We start from the raw sequence: 18,810 nt of genomic DNA on the forward strand, positions 1-18,810 counted from the left end.
TGAATTAAAACCAAGCATGTGTTTACCACTGCACAGATCTAACAGTAAAAATACAGACATCTAATACATCACAAAACTGAGAACAAACATACAGAAGAATAAGAGCAGAGATAACACTGGTGAGGCAGAGAATAGGAAAAGCACAGTGAATGGAAAATGGCAAATTGCTCACAGTATGCTGCCTGACAGAGGATATGAAAAGATATACAGCTAGGATGAAGGGGGTCATACAGGAATGAGAAAGCAGAAGTGAGAAAAATGGCAGGAGCAGAAATATATGCATAGCCCTGAAGGTTATTACAAATGATTACAAGTTGGATAAGCCAAAGAAACTAAGACATGCTCGATAAAGGCGACATGCAACTACTACAGCAATTTAAAGAGAATAAAGGGAATAACAAAGAAGTGTGTGCAATGAAATGAATGAAAGAAATGATAGCACAAAACGTCTACAAGAAGTGATTTTAACAGAGGAGAGAAAGAACCAATGGTAAAAAAAAAACAGAACAGAGAAATTTTAAGATCAAACTATGGTTGTAACTCTACAGAGGACGAACTATCAGTGATGAAAATAAACGAAAAAGCAGCACCAGAAGCCTGAGACCATGGATCTTATAGACTGAGAAACACTTAAACATGATGGAAAACAAAATTCCATGAGCAGGGAACTCAGCAGACAATACAACATACTGAGAGCAGCAACACATTCTGATAGAACAGAGATACAACTGAAGCAAATTACATTTAATTTTGAGTATAACTAGTACACCACTAGTACAATCCAGCAATTTGAATAACATTCATGCAGAGCAGAAAAAAAATAGCAGAAGCTTACATGTGCAATCCTTTCCCTCTAGTTTCTCTGTGTCATCTGGACTTGTTTCAATACCAGAATCCTGCAGATTTTTATGTAAAGCTGATCTGGCAAGGTTTGGCAAAAATCTAAAAGAAGGAAAATAATAGGGAGGTTGTATTTTAAGGTTTTTCTTTTTAAAGTTTTCAGTATTTTCTGTAATCTAAAAATCTAAATCTAATGTAATCTGTAATATAAAATGAAGATTCACTTGCACCTCCAAACCCTGAATGTCTATTCCTTGCACAAAAAAGCCTTCCACGTTTCACCTATCCACAAGGAGAGGAATTGAGCTTCTTTCACAGGCAATGAACTACACTTGTGGCAGTGCACTCTTTTTTAAAGGCTTCAGTGTTATGAAATATTGCAATAGGGTTGCAATGTAGGGTGGTTTAGAACTGTAGGCATGTAATATCCTCATTCCATAGCAAGTAAGAGCCACAACAGAAACAACTGTTATTTGGAAATACCTTTTCTCATTACTCAATTCACTTGGATCTCAGGTTCCAGAGAAAAAGGGTAAGCTCTAAGGTGTCTAGAACTAAACCCTTTCGGTTTTCCAGACTTTTTGATAATAATAATTTGCTTTCTTTTGAAAAGACAAAAAAACCACAAAAATACCCAAATCACAAAAGCCTGAATAAACCAAAACCCACAAACAAAATCTCAAAGCAAACAAAGCCCTCACAACTCTTCTAGACACAGCTTTTAGAACTGAAACCAAGTGTCCATGAAACATAAGTCAAACTAGACATTAATATGGCTCCACTTTGAGTGTTTTTAGACAGTGAACCAACGCTGATAATGGTGACCTAATTTATATAATGTAATGATGTATCTTCATAAAGATGGGAAAAGCGTAGCAAGTCCTTTCTACTTACCTTCTAGGTTTGAGAATACCACAGAAATATTTTTAATGAAATGACCAACTTCAAGGAGCAAAAGAGCTATTGCCTTATTTACTGAAACACATTAAAAGTTATCTTGCATGCTAGCAACTGAACAAGAAGCTCTTGGAACTTTCACCAAAACTAGCAGTTCTACCTGGAAAGGCAGGCTTTATTAATAGCATCATAAAGGCTTTCATCTGGATGTTGTGACAGTCGACGGCAAATTCGCAACAGTTGTCGAGTAGATAAAAACGAGGCCAGTGACTGTGCCTGTCAAAAAATACAGGGTAGTTTAATTATTTAATCCACGTGAGGGATTTAGAGCAAACAAGTCAGGAGAAAAACGCAATCCAGAAGGAATAATTTCAACTTCTTCTTGTGCCTTCTACAACTCGTGCACTTTTAATAGGCAAGCTTGTAATTCTGTATTTTTTGCAGTAAGTCACTGTCATGGAAATCATTATGTCACCAGAAGATTAGTCTTAAAATATCACTTGATAAGCAACAGGGAAAAAAATGTGCTGTGAACTGAATTTTATGTGCAATATAAACCCTAACATTAATACCAGCAATAAAAAGCTACTGTGAAAGGATCATTGTGCTAAAAAGTCATCTGCTCTTCACAAACTAAATATGAGCTCCACATGTAATTCTCTGGCAAAAAGGTCTGGCAGGATTCTTAGACATATAAACAAGACAACACTGGGCAGCAGGACGGAGATTGTATCACCTCTGCACACGCCTTCTGGGCAGACCATTACTGGAACACTGTGTCCTTTGCCGTTGTCCACATGTTAAAACAAATGCTAAAAACTGGACATGATTCAGCAAAGATTTACAGAAATTATTCAATGCTTGGGAAGGCAGACAACAAACATGGCACAATTTAAAAAACCTAAGAAACAGAACCACAAAACAAGCAACCATGTATTTAAAGAAGGATCCAAAGGCTGAGAAAGAAATCATTCTATAATTATATCTACCGGATGAAGGTATCTAATACAAATAGATTCCTTATTTTAGCAGGAAACACACAACAATGAGTATGATCTGATAAGTCACGCCATGTTTTGCCTGGGTCAAGTGAAATATTTTAATTAGGTAATTCAAAATGTTTTGTTTGGGTTTACACAAGTTTATATAAAATTTCTAACCGCATTAAAATGGTCTTAGCATACGACTCTGTTTCAATTGGAAAAAAAAATCTTGACATTTGAAATATAGGGGAAAAAATGAGAAAAACAACACTTAATGAATTTCAGAGCCTTTTTTCCCCCTTTATTATTTTTTAAGCATGAGAAATATCTTAACACCAATTCCTTCCCCCGAAAAACAGCAGTTTTGATAAAAAGGCATTTAAATTAAAAAAAAAGTCGACTCTATGAAATCACACAAAACTTCAAAAATTCTCTCTAATTATGAGAAAGGAAAGAATAATACTTTTTAGCAAACCTCTGAGCAATGAGCAAGAATTATTTAGATTGGGCTAATTGCAAAGATTACTATTCCTGTTCCTCCAGCTTTTACTGACAGGAGATTGTGAAGCATCCTCTGAACAACCATAGTTTACAAGCCTGTGGACACTGTGATGTAAATTATGGCATTTCATGAGTTACTTCAAGACCTACTCAGCCATGCCTGAAGCAAGAGCAAGGGTAAATATTGTATCCTTATTATCCATAGAGGATATGACCATTGAGGAAAAGTTGTATCACATCTTCTGAGTATTTTCAACTTGTGGTTGAAAGTATTGTCAACAAAATTTCCTCGTCTATTACCTGATTTGGGTTTTTTTATATTGAACAACTGCAAACTCAAAATTGTGTTAGTGACAATTTTTTAATATGTTTCTATGAGGCATCTAATTCAACATGATCTTGATTGTGGCTGCCAGATTCTACTGTAAATCAAGCAAACAATTACAATGACGTGGACAACACCCACAGAGTGAACAGTCTACAGGTATTCTATTGTTAACACAATCCTTTCAAACAATTATTAATATTTCAGCAGAATCTCTGGCAGAGACTTATTTACTTAGACAACTCTATAAATAGCCTGATGTATATAAGCCACACATTTCATCTCTCTGCACAGGTGTACTGTTCCCACCATGTCTCATGTCTCTGCTCATCTATAAGAATCCTCTCTCAAACCATACTGTGACTCACTCCTCATTCAGTATCACATAATTCATTTAAATATTTCACAATTCTACAGATATCCACATATTTAGAAAAGATTTTTGTGATGCTCTATTTAGGCATGGTATGTCTCCAAGTATATCAAAACTGATATATTTATACATTAGATTTAGGAAGATCAACCAATGATTATAACAACTGTCCCAACAGTGTACCTAGAAGTCCATTTTTTATTTACTTTTTTAAGCTCAAAAGAACATAACAGCCTCTCTCAGCTTCTTTATAGCAAAACTATAAAAACTATTGCCAATGTTAAAATAGTGAAAACTAAGGACGACAAATTAAATCTGTTAAGTACCAGTTAAGCTGGTACTGCTGGATTCCACTAAAAATGTTTTACATTTTACTTACATCAAGGCATGCTGTGTTTTAGCTGCCATTGCAATACTTTCTTTTTCTTTTCACAATGATTTAACTGTATTGTTAAAGAATTCCGTGGTCACTTTGTCAGCAGAAGTTATTTTTCCTGACATTACTTTTTTAATAGAATAGCCTATAGCAGCAATGCAGACAGCAGTTCTGGAGCATCCTATTTTCTGAATCTCTGCTGCTGCCCATTGTAATTTTATAATGACTACATAGCTCCTGTTGCTCAAAAACCCCAATGACTTCAGCTATCAATCTTCCAATTGCTAAAGCAAAGTAATCAAAAATTACCCAAACACATGTATAAGCCACATACCTAAACTCACTGTGTTCTGTTCTTGATTCTCTGGGATTTGTACAAATTCTTAGAATTTATGGAGATTCCAAACACATACATCATAAATCAAAGAATTTTATAGTATGCAGCACAGTAATTGCCAGCAATAGCTTTCTGAGGCTGGTTTTCCAATCAACCAGCCTTTGAAAAAAACACTGTAGCTTAGCACATTTCACCTAGAATTTGTTAATACAGGCACAGCAGAAGATAGTAAATTTAAAGAGAAAAAAAGAAAAAAAAAGGACTCACGGTGGTATCATTTGTTTCCCGAAGCTTGTGTGTTACTGACAACAACTTTTCCACAGCCACACTGGGTACATTTGGAATCTGGTTGAAAGAAAACCAGTATTAATTTTATTTATCAATCAAGATATCCAAGTTCCACATATGCAATAACCATGGCATTTCCATAGTTGCTTTATGACAAAGAGTACTTTTTATTACAGCACTATTTAGTATTAAAATAAGAATTATGCCATTAGAAGATAAATAGGTATGTTGATAAGCTTCAAAATTCAGCTCCTTTATTTTACACTGAAATAGCAATATATTTGATATGTAATCTTGTTCAGTAAGCCAGTAATTGCCTAAGGTACTGAAAGTACTTACCATTTGTTTAATAACTTCAATTTCTTCGCTCTTGCTTAAAGATCGAACATTATGAAAAAGAAACAGTGTCAAAAGCTCTGGACCCAGCCATTGTTGGGTACTGCTTCCAATGACAGGAGGCTCTGCTAAGACCACTATTCTGAAAGAAGGATGGATAGGAAAGATAGACCTGCAAAAAAAGAGTTTAAAAATGTACTACCTGGCTTAAGACATGAATATCAGATTTAATTTCTACAATAGAAGAAAAAAAGATAAATTACTGTACTGAAACATACCACAGTATATCCAGATCATTTGCAATGCAAGTTTATTTTTTAAAAAAAGATACAGGCTGCACAAAGCAACAACATAAAGCTTTTTTATGCTCAGAAGTCTACCCAAGTCTCTTAATTTGCAACAGGACCTGCATGCGTCAAGATGGATAAATAAATATGATCAACCAAGCTACAGTCTACTGTGCTGTATGTCTGAAACAGGCACATCTCACTCTTTCATTGACTTTTACAAGTGCTTTACCTAAAACAGGGTGTCTCACAGGCAACTCAGGGACAAAAGGAGACCTACCAGAGCTGCAGTAATGAGTAACTTCTTTTACTGAATTAGACTGACAGAAAGGATGACACTGTACAGAGACTTGCCTAGATACTGTGAAGAGCTGAATTTAGGAACAGTTTAAGAACAATCCCTTACAGATACTCTTTGTGGTCCTTGGATTTATATGTCTAACTTTGTAACACTCCTGGATGCTATGCTTCAAAGACTAAACCAGTCACTTCACCCCAGCTCATTTTAAGTCAGTAAGAGGAGCCAGGTCTCTCCAGTGGGAGATTAAGATTTACAAGAACTTCAGAATTGCTGTCCTGGCTCCTTAAATCAACCAAGCAAAAAGTTATAGACACAACAACTAGTCTGCCTCTCTCATATTCTTTCAGCACACCCCAACCATCTCTTCAAAGACATCACAGGATAGAATCTTATTTGCTTTCATTTGTCTTTGCCCAAAAATTTTTTCTAATGCTGTTCTGAACTTCCCTTCCTCATCCTATCTGCCTGCACAGCTTCCTGTGAGAAAACCACACACTGTTCCTGGCTGTAAAAGGTACTTTTATTATTACTGTTTTTTAAATCTTTATGGCACTGACCTCCTAGCCCAAGCCAGTGTTTCCCAGTTCTAACTTGAGGATTTGGTAACTAACAGTCTCGACTCCACTGAAGATAATGGCAACTTGCAACACAAACTTAAATATACAACTTTTAGATGTGTATGTTAGGGCATTAAAAGTCTGCTGCCTTGGATTTTGATATCTTTACCTTCTTCACATCTTTTGTATCCCTCATCTCTGTAATATTTTCACCTCCTCTGACTGGGCACTCATTGGTACTCATTAATCAGCACACCTGCAAGATCACAGTATCACATACAATCAGTGAATAGTCTGAGCTGAAAGCAACCCAGAAGGCTCATCAAGTCCAGCTCTTAAGTGAATAACCCATACAGAGATCAGACCTGTAACCTTGGCACCATACTTTGACCAATGGAGATGATCTCCAGAAGCAGCAGAAAAAAAGGAGTAACACATCAGATACACAAGCCAGTCAAATTTTGTGCAAGAAGGGCCTGCTTTCATCAACTAATTTTACAGCACTCTTATTAAAATAGAGGATGTTCATTTGGAAAAAGCAAGTGAAATTTGATTAAGCAAAAAATTATATTGCTGTTTCCATGTCATTTTCCATAGAAATTATTGAAGACATAAATTGACAAATCTACTGCATAGTTGGCTCGTTTGTGCATCACAACAATAAACCTGTGATACAACAGGGCAATTACAGCAGTTTCTTGTATCAAAGCAATTCTCAGCTGAAAGTCATAAGCCTAGAAGTTACTCCCTGATTGATAAAAATAGAAATAGATGTCCAAAAACATCACATGAAAGAGGAACCATTGGGAATGTCACTGTCACTAAGCATAATAGAAGGTCAGGGAATATTAGCCAACTTTATTATAGAAGAAAACATTTCCTAGATAGGATAAATACATATACTTTCAGGCTTACCTTCCCTAACATTACTAAGGAAAACAGCAACCCTCCTCCAGTCCTTTCTTGGTAAAGAAATCACATTTCTTTTGTATCATCTCCTAGTCACTGTCCTCAAAGGGCTTGGTGGAGACTGCTAGAGAGGGCACGGAAAGAAGTGGGAGGCGAGGAGATGCAAAGTCAGCACAAGCTAACCTGGCGATATCAGTTCAATTCACTGATCTACTCTCTAGACTTGGACAACACCACTGCTTAGGTTTCCAGGCTGTAAACACTAATAAAACCATTTGGCTATTTCAAAAGCCTATTGTTTGGAGTGATGTTTGCAATGCTGAAAATATCAGGCTAAGTGTATTATTAAACAAATACCATAAATGACTCAGTTCTGCAGTGCTCTCTAAGTTCCTGTCTTCCATCAGCACAACTGAAGAGCTTCAAAGTTGTTCCATCACATTACAGACCAAGTCTCAAAAAGAACACAATATGGAGAGCTCCTACATGGAGCTGTACTTCACAGAAAAGAAATCTTTGACATGACAAGAAATCTTGTGGGTTTTACAGATGAAGATGAAATAAGAGTATCTTCTTAAAAACTTGGCATCTTTTAAATGAATGAGCCACAAACACAATGGGAAGATTTGATGTTAACTGATTCATGCAAAGAGTCTATCCTCTCTACTGAACATTTACTGACAATACAGGCAGCAAGGCACTCTCCTAATAAAATGAGTGTCCTTCTTTTGACATCACTGTTTAATTTTTCACCCAATGATTACCACCATTACTCTTACAAAGAAAAGCACACACATTGATCAGAGTGATTTTAAGGAAGGATTTTCTTGTTATTGACCATGGTTCTGAGCAATTGAAGCTTCTCATAAAAAATATAATAAAATAAAATGCAAAACAGCATTTCTAATGCCACTTTTTCTAAGACCAAACTATTTTTGATTATTTCTTCCTGTAACATGATTTAATAAATCTCATTTTCTATCAAATTTTGTAAGTGAGGAATTATTCTATCCCTAGAACCAAAATGACCTATTGTAATTTTCTTGCTGCTTCTTTTAAATTTCACCACAGTCTAACATTAACAGATGCCTTTATCTTAAAATTCACTAAGCTGGAAAAAAAGCCAAACCCTTAAACAACAAATGAAGTAAAAGCTTAAAAATTTAAGCAATTAAGAATTCTATTGCTTGTTAATTTTAATCCCTGCCACAATTACACACATTTGTCTCATCTACTGTGCATTCCCTTTCAACCTAACCACATAGAAAAAAATCCACTGTCTGCAAGATATTAAAAACATCCATGCATTATAAGAGACTTCTTTTTAGTTTTTGAACTACCCTATTATGTACCTACTCCTAGATTTCCCATAACAGCTCCCTATCTGTTCACCACACCAAGAACTTAGCATTTGTGTGTGCTGAGGAGGTATACCCACACAAACAGGTTATATACTGCAGCCTGAAACAAACACTTCACTGCTTGATTTGTAAAGGCTGTGTGCTACCTTTACAGTATCTGTCTGGGTGAAGTAATGGAGGATTATAGAAGAAATTCTATGCAGAAATCTTGGATATGCACACTCCTTGGACACATTTTCTTTTACTCTCTGAACTTGTTAGGGAAATTAATCATACAATCATTAAATGAATAAGTTATCAGCAGCTATAATTTCCTTCTACGTAAAATATCTTTAAGGACCATTTGTCACTTTCTCAAGGGCAGCTTTTTTTTCTTCTCCTTAAACTCATGAACATGAATTCTTAGTTCCTCAGAGGATCAAATGAGTTCTGCAACCATTTGCTAACTTAACTTCACAGCCAAATTGGCATAATAAAGAATACAGGAAAAAGGACTCTGTGGCCACCACTAGTTACTTTGCAGCTTAGAGGCTTTCAGCAGGGCAAGGGGTATCCCAAAATGTCCCAAAGGCAATGCACTGCTTGTACTTGTCACTCCTGAAAGAGCTCTTGTATCCAGCAGCCTGAAGCCCTTCTTAGAAAAATGGAAATTTTTCTACAGATGTAGAAATGTAATGAAATAATAGTGAACATATCACTCAATGACAATAACTAACCTCATTTAAAATCAAAATATACTTTATTAGCTCTTACAAAAGTAATAAAACTTTGAAATGTTGTCAAATATGTAACATATGAATAACAGTGCTCTAAGGTGCTGAAACTGAAAACAACCTGAAACCATACTTTACTCTTTGTTCAGCACCTCTAATAACATCATCACGATTTAAGCATATTCACATTCTCTACTGTAATACTGTTTGCATTTGTACACAGAGGCATGCGATTTCTCAAGATCACAGCATGATCTGAAATACCTTTCCTTTCGTGAAAAAACACAAGCAAACCCCTTGATCCTCTTCTTTCTCTTCTACTACACATATGAATATTTTGACCATTGAAGCACTAAAGATTAAAGGAACACATTAATATTCACTTATTGGAAAATCAGGTAGACAATGTGTCACCCAAACATTACAGATTCAGTCTCAACAAAACTGAGAATGACATCATCTATTCCACAGGCCTGGCAAAAAGCAGTCGTACTAAAATTCTTTAGTCAAATCCAGCAAATCAGGGTAAGTAAAGCTGTCTTTCATCTTCAGAAACCCAGCTAAGGTCACTAGTCAGAGTCATCGGCATGCAGCAAGAGAGTTGTCTCTCATCAATATGGAAAACATATCCCAGTTGTGATTTGGGTAAGAATTTGCTCAACCAATCTGCTAATAATTCGTATTACAACATACTCTATGTAGCTTCTCCAAAGAGTCTCCAAATATTTATTGCAGGCAAAGGAGGTATGCTGAGCACTGTTGGGATTAAAATCTGTGATTATGTCAAATGCTAGTACCTCAGATACCATTTGATAGATTAATTCTGCTGGATTTTGCAACACTGGAAGGTACTGAAGTTTGTAGTGACTGATAACTACTGCTGAAAAGGATGAGTAGCAAGGAAAAATACAGTACTGGAATCAAACAGCAATTATTGACATTGCATCCTGGAGTCAGTTAAAAGGCAGTGATGTTTTCAGAATATGCAAGACACCAAAATCAGGATGAGGTCCTGAACACCTCCTTTTCCTCAAGGGCTGATAAGAACAGTACCCTCTCTATAGAGGAGTCATCCAGTGATGTCAAATAAGCTCAAAGCCAAAACCAAAGAAGCAGACACGTTTGCATTGCTTTAACCTAGCTTTTTTAAATAAGTCATTACAGAAAACAAGGGCAGATTGAACCCTTCACCTAAGAAGTGACGATTCTCAGGAAAATGGACTTCAGATAATTGAGGAGCAAGAATTTTCATCTGCATCCAAGACGGTGCTAAATGGTCACACTGTGTAGACATAAGAATGTCTACACAATGGGGTTTCTGTTTGTTTCTAAGACCAAGTACTAATCAGAAATGCATTTGTGTCTAGTACAACAGACACCCTTTGCTTATGGACTAGAGAGTGAAAGCTCACTGTCAGTCAAACAGATAATTAAGAGATTAGCAAATAAGAAACATTATATTACAAAATACTGAGGTGGTTGGATAAAAGCAGTATATCGAGATCTGAAGGAAAGAGACAGCCTTTCAAGGAAAGCAAAAGAACCCCAACTTTTGGAGCCTTCAAAGTAGCCAAAACAATGCAAATTTACCACTGAACAGCTGAACCAAAATGTTTACTCAATGAAGCTGAAAAGAAGTAAATTAGATACACAGGCGACACAAAGGAGAAGGGTCTGCAGAACAATCATTAAAGATGACAGCTTGGACAGTGCTCATGGTCTAACAGATAATGAAGATTAAAGAGAGCTCACTGCCAAAACAGCCATTGTTAGAACAAAAAAAGGATGTGCAGGATCTAGATGTAAATCTCTATTCTTGTGAGAGAGATTTAATCCACTAGGAGTGGTCACTCTGAAGATGAATGTGTGATGAACCATCCAAGTTTTTGGAGTATATTGGCAATAAACTAAAGAGCACTAGGGAAAACAGCACAGCCACCACTATTCTGCCTGAAAGCACGTTGGACAAGACCATGAACAGAGAGCAGGGAGGAGTCTGACACAACAGATATTTTGTAGTAAAAAGTCTGATGCAAAGTACGGATACCATCCCAGATGGGCCCTTGGAGATTTTTTGCTGCTCTTTTCAAAGTCTGTGCTTAAAATCCTGATAAACAGAACACTTCCCTGTTATACAGTTTTTCACACAAATAAAACAAATACAGGAAATTACCATCTAGCTAGGTGTATTGCCTCTGCAGACTCGACAGAATTTGCAACAAGTAGGCTTAGAATGAAGTTTGAGTTTTTGGTTGGTTTTGTAGGAGCAATTCTTGCCTTATTTTTTTTTTTTTTTAACCCACTGTATTTTGATTGAAAAGGGAACCAGAATAATGGAAACAACTAGGAAGTAAAAGAAAAGCAGCTTTTCTAAAGGGTGGACTATGGAGGCCAAAGAATAAAATCAGATTCAGCAAGACACTGAGAGAAAACGTGTGGCGTAGCACGAATGCACCCCTGCTATAAACCCATCAGGCCTCTTCAAAGTTTGGGCACACGCACACCCTGCAGCATAACATTTCTATCTGTGGAATGTTTCTAGCAGACAAGTGGAAGTAAAGGAACAAAAAGAATAAGCATAATGGGTCCCAACCCATCCTTAGGATTTCCTGCCCCATATTAATTGTAAATTAAATACCAGCTTTCTAGCTCATGAAGCAAAAGAAAGTAACAAGTAGTATTTAACTTCATTAAGCTTTATTTTCCAAGACTTTTAATAAAATGTTCCAAAATTAAGTACTATATAGCTTTATATCTATTTTTGTACCTACTTAGAATTTCTTTTCAGTTTCTGACTCCTTCTCTTAAAGATTATTGAATGTTTTCCTTTTAGTTCAAGCACTCTAAACAGGATATAATTTTGCCATACCACAAAAAGTAATAGAGCTAAGGAAGAGCCTTATGTTTTAAAAATGTTTCTTTTAGTAATTAAAAGAAATCAGTTTAACAGAAAAGCATTTTGCATTTTTTTATTAAACAAAAAAAAAAAGCTAAAATTGAAATTTTATTTGCATTCTATAGTTGTAGCTGATACTTTACCTCTTCTGTAGTTTCTCATCAGAGAGCTGCAATTCTTCTTTTAAATTTTGGTATCTATCTTCCCTTAACAATCTGGTTCCATCATAGAGAGTCAGTTCTCTGTCATGTACTAGTCTGAAAATAACGAATAAACTCTATCTTGAATGTGATTAACTTCTATAATACATATAACAACTAAGGGTGTTTTTAAAAGCTATCTCAGTTAAAACACACCTCAGTAAAAAGAAAAAATGATACCACCTCAAGATGCATCCAGGCATGGAGAAAAAATAACATACACAAGTTTTAATTCCTAGTCAATCAACTTAAATCCATATGGTAAGAACATGTAAAATAAAATATTCTGTCTTCCCAGTGGAGTGTGCATAAATGGCACAAAACTGCTTTTTTGTTATGCTTGTACCAAATAATATACTTTTATTTCTTGAAATGCTATTGTTCAGCTGGCTTTATTGATTAATATAGACACAGACCCAGGTTTTATTTTGTGATATGCAGAAGCTGATTAGGTATAATGCATGCACATGTCAAAACTAAAAATCAGAAAGGAACACTAAACAGATGAAAAGGCAAAAACACAGACAAGTATAAATCTCCATTCTGTCCTTCTGCACATATATAGAATAAGAGAAAGAAGAAAATGCTTTTGCTATAATCTGCTTTTAAAGCTCACTATGTCCTCTGATTTGCAAAAGGCAGTATATGATATATGCATATGAAATGGCATAAAAATTTGACCAAACAGTATAAATAATTATTAACATAGCATTTGCTATTACTGTGTTATGCAAAGTTTTATTTATTTTTTATTGAATTATGAAATAGTGTTTAGAAAGAGATCTTTGCAATCAATATAAATTATGCTGTGTAATATATTTTATAACATACTTCTTTAGAAGCAGAATGCATTCAAAGTGTTTAAAACGCTTTCTGACAATCTTGAATTTTAAAATTGTTGCACAAATATTATTAATTTTTAGATCTCATAATTCTAGAATAAAATCTAGCTCATTCCAAAATTCAGACTTACACTCTATATTTACATCAGGCTGAAATTTCCTGTATTGTTTTAGGTTTACAAAAAATTAAAGAATTGCTTCTGCTTAAGTAAAAAAACAAGCACTACATATTCTATGAAACTTCAATGCTCAGCTTGATCTTTACAGTATTCCTGAAGTTCCAAAGCCATATTCACCAGCAGCAACTTAAGGTCTCAGTATGCACACACTCAGTACACACATCACGTGCACCCAACTTCCCCAAGCTCACATCCTGACCTTTGGAGCACAGCTAGAGTGCCAGGGTTAATTCGATGAATGCCATCAAGAACAACAAGCTTTCCTTCCAGAGCTGCAGTGACAAGCGGGGATGGTCTCCAAGCAGTATCTCCATTTGGAAGAGTGTACCTTTGCTGTAGCAAATCTCTAGCTGTCATATCCTGGAAGTATCAGTCCATCAGAAGAATATAATTATGATCTATTCTCTTAATTTACAAGTACATGCTTTCCCCTTAAAAAAACTGCATTCAGTTCTTCCCAAGAATAAAGGAAGATTAGGAGGAAATCTTCAACTACTTTTCCAAAGTGTAATAGCAGTACACACACAAAGCTACTCACAAAATGCTGAATAGTCTTTGCAAGTTCTAGACTTGCCAATATCACCTCTTTGAAACAAGAACAAAAGCCTTTCTCCCCCCACCCCCCCCTTAAAAAAACACAAGCATATGACAACTTGTACACAGCCCTGCACACAGAAGGGGGCAGCAATTTACACCTGGAGCAAACAGGAATAATTTCTTTCATATGGAAGCCACCTGAAGGAACAAAGAGTCTATCATTAATCTTGAACACAAACCAGCATGACGTTCCACCTCTCAGGAGGAAAATGCTGCTGGAAGCATCAGAGAATAATGAACAGGGTAAAAAACGCGTCTGTAACATAGAACTTATCAAAAGTACATAGCCTAGCACAAAATAATACTCAGGGAGTAAAACCAAAGACAAAATCTAGCATATCCTCCAGCACACATATTTTAGATGTTCCAATACAATAGGTAAGCACAAAAGAAACAAAGACATAATAGTAATTTTGTGACTTGGAAGACTAAATTCCTTGCTCTGGCTGTGCTGTGAACACAGCCCAAAATCAGATTAAAACGTATTTTTTATTGTAATCGTAGCTTTTGCATATGTCTTTTTCACAACCCTAAACCTTTTGAACTTTAAGGAATAAAAATAGAATACATTGCGTCATATGGCCTGAATTATTTCCTTTGTCTACATTTCCTTAAAAGCCCTAAAATAACAGGACAAAGTCTGGTTCCTTCAGTGTTTCCACATTTATCTAATTTAAAGTCTCACATTCAAATCCACAAAACCATACCATATTTTTATTGTTTTATTTCTATTGTTTTACTGCTGTGTTCACTCTTTTCTATATTATTAATGAATTAGACATGAAATATTTTTATAAAAGAGGTAAAATGTGGGCTTTGGACTTGCTTAAGAACTGTGCATTCAGCAGCTAGTAAATGCTGTAATGAATATTTAACTAACATACCTTTGGATAATTCACCTCTAGAGAAATGAAACAACATACAGTATGAATTGACCGAGAGCCTGTATGCTGTACTTCAAGTCCATCTCTAATTCCAACAATGAGAACCATGCATTAATTTTCTGCAGATAAACCCAGAAGAGTATTTTGTGCAAAATATTTTCTGAAATAGAACATGAATATAACATTGTGATTTAAATGGTTGAATGAGATTCAATTAAGGGATGATTAAAAAGGAATACCATTGCTAACATCTGCACAGTTTTTGTAAGGATCTTATTTTATGGCTAAGTATCCGCCCAGGGATTTATTGTGTTTATTTATTTACTCTAAATCAATTTTCAATAAGTTTATTCAAATCACTAAATATATGATATTAAAACTAATCTTACAATACTCTAATACTAAAAAAGGCCTCCCATTGGAGGGGAGGTAACTGAAGTATAAGAATTAATTATTCCTCTTATTTTCGACAAAGCAATGACAACAATATATTGCTTTGTGAAAGACAAAGCTTATTTTAATTTGTAGTAGTCATTAGAACTTATATGTTTTTAATTTCATTGCTTACTTTCTGGAGCAGTTTGTATACAGGAAAAAAAAATTAGGATAAAAATCAAGTAGGATAACTTCTTTTGCACTCCCTCTAGCAGCTATACCAACACAAGCCTCCATGGCTTGTAGTACAAATTGTGTTCTTGGCAATCATAAGGTGAAGAACCTACATTTCCTGCTTTTTATTCATACTTGGACTCATAATTTGTTAGTATATCTCAAATAAAAAACTGGAAGGATTTAGTAAAGAAAAATTATGAGGTCAGGCAAAAAAAAAAGTCCTAGAAACAAAAACATCACAGTGCACAAACACTGGTGATGTGCTTACAAAACTGTTTTTGCTAGGGAAGAAAAGGAGCAAGTTGCTGGAAAATTTGTTATAACATTACTTTGACTGTTACTCTTTTCCCCCTGTGAAATTCTGGGAGGAGAAAATATTTTATTTCAAGCATTTGGACTAAAAGTTCCCTAGTTACAGTCCACAAAGCACTAACTGGCTACTGCTTCTCATTTGCTGCTGCTTAACTGCATTAAGAGTCAACTTAAAAACAAACCTTTCCTAATCAGGATGAGTTTCCTTTTTCAACAATCTACCTACATGGAACTGCATATAATGAGAAATCCATATAATGATGTCAGATATCACAAATGAGGCAGGAACTGCTCTCTCAGCCAACTGTTAGTATAAGAGATGATCTATGTTCAAAAAAATTTTCTTTAGGTAAATTTGATTCTCACTTCACAACGCAAAAACTTTTAGACTTGTTTTCTCTGTAAAATCAGTATAGAGAAATACACCTTTTCACCCTATTCAAGTTCTTCAATCAACTTCAGTTGCTAAGAACAATGAAGCAAATACTAAAAGTAAAGACTATATATATTTTTTTTTAAAATGCCAATAATTAATTTCTTAAGTCAGACTGAGCGGAAACAGTGCTACTGCTTCAGACCAAAGGTACATGTCCCTCTACTCATCTTTGTGCCTGCAAAAATTATCAGAAAGTAAATAACAACTACAGAACAAAGAAAAGCCCCCTTAATTTTAGAAATGGATTCAGGACAGTATGATGTCTCTCTGAAAAAAAACCCCAGAAGACACTTTTTTGAATACAAGTAGAAAAATATAGTAAATTTACAGCATTATCAAACTTTCACAGTCTTCACTGCTGAATTAGCATACGAATTTAACATTTGTTCCATCATTAAATTACCTTATTACTTTGCTATGCAAAGCCCCTGATAGATTATATATTTTTAGAAAAACAAATGCATTCTGAAATTCTACTTACAGTTCAGCTACATTAATGTATGTTTATACACTGCTTTTTGTAAAAACTTTTGAGTTTATATAACACATTGTACATTAGGAAACATTTATATGTATAGATACATATGTGGATCTTACCTAGGCTTGGCTACACAGGAATTTACAGTGAACAAGCAGCTTTCAGTCATTTATTTGCTTTATTGATACTGTTGTGATATCACCATAAGCCTTTCTATAAAACCCCTTTTCCCTCTGAGGTTGATTAAACCCTGGTGAAACCAAATGAAACATTCACTTCAGCGAGAAATACCTCAAATCTTTTCCTAGATTTTATTTTTATAGGAAATACAGATCCCTTTCAAAGAAAGATGCTTACTAAATAAATAGTTCCATTGTCAGCTCTGCTCATGTAAGTCCAAAAATGAAGGCTTCTGCTCATATTCATTGAAGTCACACTAATTAAAGGTAGGAAGCTGAGAAACAGTAGCAATGTTTTTAAGCAAAAAATTATCTAATTCTGCTGGTGAATACCAAATATTGTATTGTGTGCAACAATACAATGGTTAAGGTGTGCCTGCCCTTAAAGCAGGTTTGTCAAGTTGCAGAAGTTATTTTTCTGGGATGATTTTAAACTGTGTTTACAGTGACAAGTACAGAGAGAAGTACCCAGAGTAGCTGGACACACAGTTGTAGCTCAGAAACTATACACCTATTTCAATAGGCCACTAGACAAAAGATAGTAGGCACTGCTGGGAATCCAGGTATATTATTATGAACACAACATAACACTGATGAGGATATGTAGCCCTGGAATCCAAATCTGCTCACACTTGGCCACTTTAAAGTGAAAGAAAAGGGCAGAAGTCATCTGTCTGACTCCAGTTATTCAGACAGTTTCTAAGTTTTCACCCTTATTAGCTGAAGCCACTCGGGGGGGAAGGAAAAGTAGTGGGATCCTGTCTGAGGACGTTCTCAACAGTGCAGGAGAATACAGAATTGACTATCTTTTTTCATCATCATCATCATCAGTATTTCTCTTTTCTATTTTCCTCTCACTTTTCCAGCCCTTTAACCTCACCACCCATTTCTGTCAGTGTTTCTCCCCACATGTCAGTACACTTTCAAATCAGATGCCACTGCTATTTCTTCCTTTGGAGGTCTCCATGCTGTCTGGGAAAAAAAATTAAAGCAGAAAAGAGATCGAAGAAAGAGACCAGTACATTACATTAAACCTGATACTAATGTTTACCTGCAGCATTGCCAATGATCACTTAGCACTGCAAATACTGTTTGGTGTATTTTGCCTCATAAGGTCATAGGAGACCCTTGTCTTTATATTTTATTTAAGCACTTTCATTCCTCAGGGTTATGGAGACAACCTTACACATCTCTGTGTGAAAAGTAAGCAAAGTAATTAATTCTGCTTTCAAACATTGTAATTTTTCAGCTTATGCCGTGAGGTTAGAGTGTACTACAACCTTAGACAGACAATTCTTTCCAAACAAGTACTGAGTGACCACTGGCTAAGACATTGCTCTTAAGCTTGACAGAGCTCAGGGCTTGCAAAAACACCCAACACCTTTAGTGCTGTGAGAAAGTCTCTGTTTAACACCATAGTTAAAGCACGATCATCAGCATGCTTACCTGGTATAGCATGATGGGTTCTATGCTGTATCCCAGTATATCAGCAAACTCCTTGCCAATAACTGTTTTGCCACAGCCCTAAAAAGTTAAAAATTATTAATTAGATTACATCATAAAGATAATGGGGAAGAAGGGAGAATAGAAATGTAAATTTTTACTTTTCCTCCAATTAAACACATATCTTTAACCATATGGGATTGCATCATTTCTGCCAACAGTTGATTATGGCTGGAAGTCCTTATGAAAGTATCTGATCGAGAATGATTTTTTAACATTCCAGTTCCAGCTGGAACCTGTAAGAAAACAAAATTAAATCAAAATGCTGAATAAGCTATAGTGTGATAACTCTAACTTTTGTGTGAACC

At 35.4% G+C, this 18,810-nt stretch overlaps 1 protein-coding gene across 3 annotated transcripts in view; it reads right to left on the reverse strand.

The window, feature by feature from the left end:
- VWA8 (von Willebrand factor A domain containing 8) overlaps positions 1 to 18,810 on the reverse strand; it is a 181,476-nt gene that overhangs the window by 110,182 nt on the left and 52,484 nt on the right. For all 3 annotated transcript variants that reach the window (XM_030272011.4, XM_072928692.1, XM_072928700.1), the window contains 8 exons: positions 18,604 to 18,738; positions 18,446 to 18,523; positions 13,701 to 13,861; positions 12,424 to 12,537; positions 5,260 to 5,428; positions 4,900 to 4,977; positions 1,898 to 2,013; positions 836 to 942 (listed from right to left, as the gene is read on the reverse strand). In XM_030272011.4, the coding sequence (XP_030127871.4) occupies positions 836 to 942; positions 1,898 to 2,013; positions 4,900 to 4,977; positions 5,260 to 5,428; positions 12,424 to 12,537; positions 13,701 to 13,861; positions 18,446 to 18,523; positions 18,604 to 18,738 (958 nt within the window). The remainder of the gene's footprint in view (positions 1 to 835; positions 943 to 1,897; positions 2,014 to 4,899; positions 4,978 to 5,259; positions 5,429 to 12,423; positions 12,538 to 13,700; positions 13,862 to 18,445; positions 18,524 to 18,603; positions 18,739 to 18,810) is intronic.

The sequence above is a fragment of the Taeniopygia guttata genome, chromosome 1 (genome assembly GCF_048771995.1).
Source record: "Taeniopygia guttata chromosome 1, bTaeGut7.mat, whole genome shotgun sequence".
In the NCBI taxonomy this organism is placed as follows: domain Eukaryota; kingdom Metazoa; phylum Chordata; class Aves; order Passeriformes; family Estrildidae; genus Taeniopygia; species Taeniopygia guttata.